Source organism: Sinocyclocheilus grahami, unplaced genomic scaffold (genome assembly GCF_001515645.1).
Source record: "Sinocyclocheilus grahami isolate Dianchi unplaced genomic scaffold, SAMN03320097.WGS_v1.1 scaffold692.1, whole genome shotgun sequence".
NCBI classification, from domain to species: Eukaryota; Metazoa; Chordata; class Actinopteri; order Cypriniformes; family Cyprinidae; genus Sinocyclocheilus; species Sinocyclocheilus grahami.
The window spans coordinates 1,196,077-1,201,660 of record NW_015505871.1 but is presented as its reverse complement, the minus strand read 5'-3'; the positions used below and the strand labels follow the sequence as shown (position 1 = coordinate 1,201,660).

At 40.1% G+C, this 5,584-nt stretch overlaps 1 protein-coding gene across 1 annotated transcript in view; it reads right to left on the bottom strand.

The window, feature by feature from the left end:
• Positions 1-237: 237 nt before the first annotated feature.
• LOC107559578 (neuronal acetylcholine receptor subunit alpha-9-II) overlaps positions 238-5,584 on the bottom strand; it is a 5,889-nt gene continuing 542 nt past the window's right edge. Inside the window, exons 2-4 of the mRNA XM_016243461.1 lie at positions 4,489-4,518; positions 2,881-3,232; positions 238-944 (exon numbers count right to left, since the gene is read on the bottom strand). Of these exons, the coding sequence (XP_016098947.1) occupies positions 397-944; positions 2,881-3,232; positions 4,489-4,518 (930 nt within the window). The 3' untranslated portion in view covers positions 238-396. The remainder of the gene's footprint in view (positions 945-2,880; positions 3,233-4,488; positions 4,519-5,584) is intronic.

Genomic DNA, 5,584 nt, shown 5'->3' with positions numbered 1-5,584 from the left:
TGACATAAACAAGAAAAAATCAGCCAATGGGGTCAGAAAACTAATATTGTTTTCCCTTTGAATTAAGTTGATTTTCCTGACCCCACTGGCAGATATTTGTTCTTGTTTTAAGCATAAACTCATTTTGATACTTAAAAAAAATATATATCTTAAGTCATTTTGCTTCTCAAGTAAATATATCTTGATTTAAGAATGTTTAGATATTTGTACTGGAAAACAAGGCAAAAATACTGGGTACGAAAATAATTTTTTGCAGTGTGAATTTATGGGGTTTTATTGTGTCAGTAAAAAGTGGACAAAAACTCAGCAAAACATGGATAGTGGAATATGTCAAATAGTCCAATTAAATATGGCGTCTGCGCTCTACTCTCTCACCTGACTGTCACACCAATCAGTTCAAGGTGCTTTCCCGATGATGAGGATGCTCATGAGGAAGACCATGATGAAGAATATCCACATGAAGATTCGGTCCATCACCTTGGCGACCTTCTTCCATTCAGCCACTTTCAGGCACGTGGCCTTTTGCTCGCGGAAGCAGCTTGCGATATATTCAACATTCCGGACCAGCTTCGGGTCGCACCCGAGAATTCCACCGCTGCAGCCGCAGTAAACACTGGGGTCAATGGTCAGCGTGAAGGCAGCCGATTTGTCGTCGTCGGGACAGCAGGGGGGCGGAGCTCCTTTCGCTTTCTCTTTGGGATGGAGCTTCTGGTTCTGGTTCTGACCGTGGAAGGACTCGGATTCCTCCCTCTGTCCGAACGGAGATGCGCAGCTCTCGCCAACCTCATAGACGAAGAAGATCTTGGACATGTAGTCGATGATGAGGACTTTGGCCCAGTACGGCACTGGTTTGGCCTCGGCTCCACAGAAATGAATGTTCATGATGAAGATGGTCAAAGCAGTGGACGCTGTGACCATAGTCATCGTCGCTACGTAGTATTTACCTGACAGAGAGAGACGTCAATCTCTTTTTTGCTACATTTTGTCTGTGTTCAGAGTAGAAAACTAGAGAATTAAATCAGAATTCAAAATTAATATGTAATTAATTAAGAAATTACTTTATGAAATATGATGAAAACTTCAGATTTTTATACACTACTGTTCAAACGTTTGGGGTTAGTAAGATTTTTTATGTTTTTGAAAGAAGTCACTTCTGCTTACTAAGGCTAGAATAAAATTGTGAAATATTATTACAATTCAAAACAGCTGTTTTCTATGTGAATATCTGTTAAACTCTAATTTATTTCTGTGATCAAAGCTGTATTTTCAGCATCATTACTCCAGTCTTCAGAAATCATTCTAATATGCTGATTTGCTGCAGGAGAAACATATCTGATTATTATCAATGTTGAAAACAGTTGTGCTGCACAATATGTTTGTGGAAACTGTGATGCATTTTATTTTTCAGGATTCTTGATGAATAGAAAAACTCAAAAGAACAGCATTTATTTGAAATATATTTTTTTTTGTAACATTATAAATGGCACTTTTGATCAATTCAATGCGTATCAATTTTCTTAAATTAAGTCTTACTTACCCCAAACTTTTAAATGTTAATGTATGTGGCATTTAAATTCTTCTTCCTGAAGTTACACACTAGTTGAGAGACTCACCGATCAGAGGAACGCTCTCGGAGGGAGGCATGCTCTCTGCCACCATCATCTGGAAGACGGTGAGCGCCAGCAGAACCGTGACGCCCAGCGAGACCTTCTCGCCTGAGTCTGCGGGCAGGTAGAAGCCCAGAGGAGCGAGGAAGGAGATGAGGAAGCAGGGCAGCAGCAGGTTAAAGATGTAGAAGGAGCTGCGTCTCTGCAGCAGGAGCGTGTAGGTGATGTCGGGATACGGATCCGAGCAGCAGCCGTACATGATCACGTTCTTAGTGGCCGGCATCCCGTGACATTCCCACTCTACGTTCTCCACGAAGTCCGACAGGTCTCCGCTGTCCATACCCATGGCGATGTCCACCTGCAGGAGACAAATGGACATGAAAACACATAGTCTCGACTATTTCTGATTAACTCACCCCTGAAATGCAATTGGCTGCTTTGCATGTCAGTCTTCCTGTCTAATTGTGTGATTCTTGGCCAGCAAACTGGACTAGACCATATCTTCTGAACACTAGGTGGCGCTGTCTTCAAACTTTTCAGGCACCTTCAGGACACACTGACGGTGATTTCCACCAAATTTTGTGCCAATACGTCAAAGTGTTAAATGCTTAAAGGAACAGTTGACACAAAACTGAAAATGTGCTCACTCTCGGGTCAACCCGAGATTAGGATGAGTTTGTTTCTTCATCAGATTTGCAGAAATGTAGCATTGCATCAGTGTCTCAGCAATGGGTGCTCTGCAGTGAATGGGTGCCGTCAGAATGAGAGTCCAAACAGCTGATAAAAACATCACAATAATCCACAGCACTCCAGTCCATCAGTTAACATCGGGAGAAGACAAAAGCTGAGACAAATCCAGCATTAAGACGTTTTTAACTAAAATATGAGTCCATAATCCATAATAACTCTTCCTCCGGTGAAAAAGTGCATCTCCTGTTGTCTCTCACATCAAAATCCAGCCACATATGTGTTTAGAGCTGTTTAAACGCTGCTTGATCTGTGCAGATTTCTCTCCTGATTCACACCAGAAAATTTTTTCACTTTTCATCTGAAATAGGTCATATTGATATTACCTTAGAAGTTAAAGAATTACGCTAGAAAACCGCACGCTTCAAGTGATTTTTTTTTGTAACATTATAAATGGCACTTTTGATCAATTCAATGCGTATCAATTTTCTTAAATTAAGTCTTACTTACCCCAAACTTTTAAATGTTAATGTATGTGGCATTTAAATTCTTCTTCCTGAAGTTACACACTAGTTGAGAGACTCACCGATCAGAGGAACGCTCTCGGAGGGAGGCATGCTCTCTGCCACCATCATCTGGAAGACGGTGAGCGCCAGCAGAACCGTGACGCCCAGCGAGACCTTCTCGCCTGAGTCTGCGGGCAGGTAGAAGCCCAGAGGAGCGAGGAAGGAGATGAGGAAGCAGGGCAGCAGCAGGTTAAAGATGTAGAAGGAGCTGCGTCTCTGCAGCAGGAGCGTGTAGGTGATGTCGGGATACGGATCCGAGCAGCAGCCGTACATGATCACGTTCTTAGTGGCCGGCATCCCGTGACATTCCCACTCTACGTTCTCCACGAAGTCCGACAGGTCTCCGCTGTCCATACCCATGGCGATGTCCACCTGCAGGAGACAAATGGACATGAAAACACATAGTCTCGACTATTTCTGATTAACTCACCCCTGAAATGCAATTGGCTGCTTTGCATGTCAGTCTTCCTGTCTAATTGTGTGATTCTTGGCCAGCAAACTGGACTAGACCATATCTTCTGAACACTAGGTGGCGCTGTCTTCAAACTTTTCAGGCACCTTCAGGACACACTGACGGTGATTTCCACCAAATTTTGCGTCAAAGTGTCAAAGTGTTAAATGCTTAAAGGAACAGTTGACACAAAACTGAAAATGTGCTCACTCTCGGGTCAACCCGATGAGTTTGTGAGTTTGTTTCTTCATCAGATTTGCAGAAATGTAGCATTGCATCAGTGTCTCAGCAATGGGTGCTCTGCAGTGAATGGGTGCCGTCAGAATGAGAGTCCAAACAGCTGATAAAAACATCACAATAATCCACAGCACTCCAGTCCATCAGTTAACATCGGGAGAAGACAAAAGCTGAGACAAATCCAGCATTAAGACGTTTTTAACTAAAATATGAGTCCATAATCCATAATAACTCTTCCTCCGGTGAAAAAGTGCATCTCCTGTTGTCTCTCACATCAAAATCCAGCCACATATGTGTTTAGAGCTGTTTAAACGCTGCTTGATCTGTGCAGATTTCTCTCCTGATTCACACCAGAAAATTTTTTCACTTTTCATCTGAAATAGGTCATATTGATATTACCTTAGAAGTTAAAGAATTACGCTATAAAACCGCACGCTTCAAGTGATGCCATGCTACATTTCTCCAAATCTGATGAAGAAACAAACTCATCTGCATCTAGGATGACCTGAGGTTGAGCACATTTCCATTTCTGGGTGAACTGTTCCTGTAAGTCTAGTTTTCTGAGATTAGACAGCTAACCAAAATATGTTCTAAAGATGTTTTCCAAACATTACATTTAAGATGCAGAAACTTTAAAAATTTACAGTTTCCACATGTTTTTTGTGTTTTTTGAACATCACATTGAATCATCATATTACAGAAAAAAAATTTCAACTGTATTTGTTGAGACGCATAATTAATAGTTTTGTTATTAAATATGCATAAAATACGGCCTTTAAAGGGATAGTCTACATGAGATGAAAATTATGTCATAATTTACACACCTTTTTGTTTGTCTTAGTATTTGATTTGGTGTAACTAATATGTTATAAATGTCTTTAATTGCATGTTCATTGTTCAAGAGATTTGCATTAAAAAAAAAGGTAAAAGGTGTGTACACCTGGTTTCCATTGTAGGTCCATGAGCCGAACACACACACACACACACACACACACACACACACACACAGAGATGGGCAGGTGATGTTGAGAAATTCACATGAAAAATTTAACTACTACATTTCATCTGTGTTAAATTATTTGCCATGTGACCTTAAAATAAAGATCTGGATGAAATGGATTATTCCGGAATTAAAACTCTTAAATGCTGCCTTCTTTAATTATTAAATAATTTTTTGTTTTTTACTTTTAAAGTAGAAATGTGAAGTAGACTATTTTATTAAAATAGTTTTTATTTGGAATTTCAGCACAGGATCATTTTTGTAACTACATTTAAAAAAAATGCAAACACATAAAACTTACATTATAACAAAAATGCATGAAACCAAGGTTCTCATAAAAGTGGTAATAATCGCACAGGAACACTAAAACAAACAAATAGAGAGATAAATAAATAAACCAGCCAATGAAGTAGAATTTTACTTTTCACTTTTTAAAATAATTTTATTATATAAGACGAAATATAAAGAAATTCTGGCTAATTTAACATTTGAACACTTAAAAATGAGAACAAATTCAAGAGAATAAAAAGTGCACATTTGTCCCTCTTTCTTTCTCTACAGCCACACCTTTCACACACACACATTCATGAATTTATCAGTTTATGTTGTCACCCCTAGTGACAGAAATGTGTGTGTGTTACACTGAGTTAGCAGTAGAAGAACCAGCCATGACATCATCCGTGTGATATATCCATCGTCTCTCTCTCACTCTCTCTTTTTGTCTCTGTGTCTCTCGTCGGCATCTAATATCAACAGCAGTCTGAGTGTCTCTGCTCAACTGACCATTAGTAACAACATATAACGCTACTGACATAGTGTGTGTGTGTGTGTGTGTGTGTGTGTGTGTGTGTATGTGTGTGTGTGAGTGTGACTGTGTGTGTGTGTGAGTGTGTGTGAGTGTGTGTGTGTGTGTGTGAGTGTGTGTGTGTGTGTGTGAGTGTGTGTGTGTGTGTGTGAGTGTGTGTGTGTGTGTGTGAGTGTGTGTGTGTGTGTGTGAGTGTGTGTGTGTGTGTGTGAGTGTGTGTGTGTGTGTGTG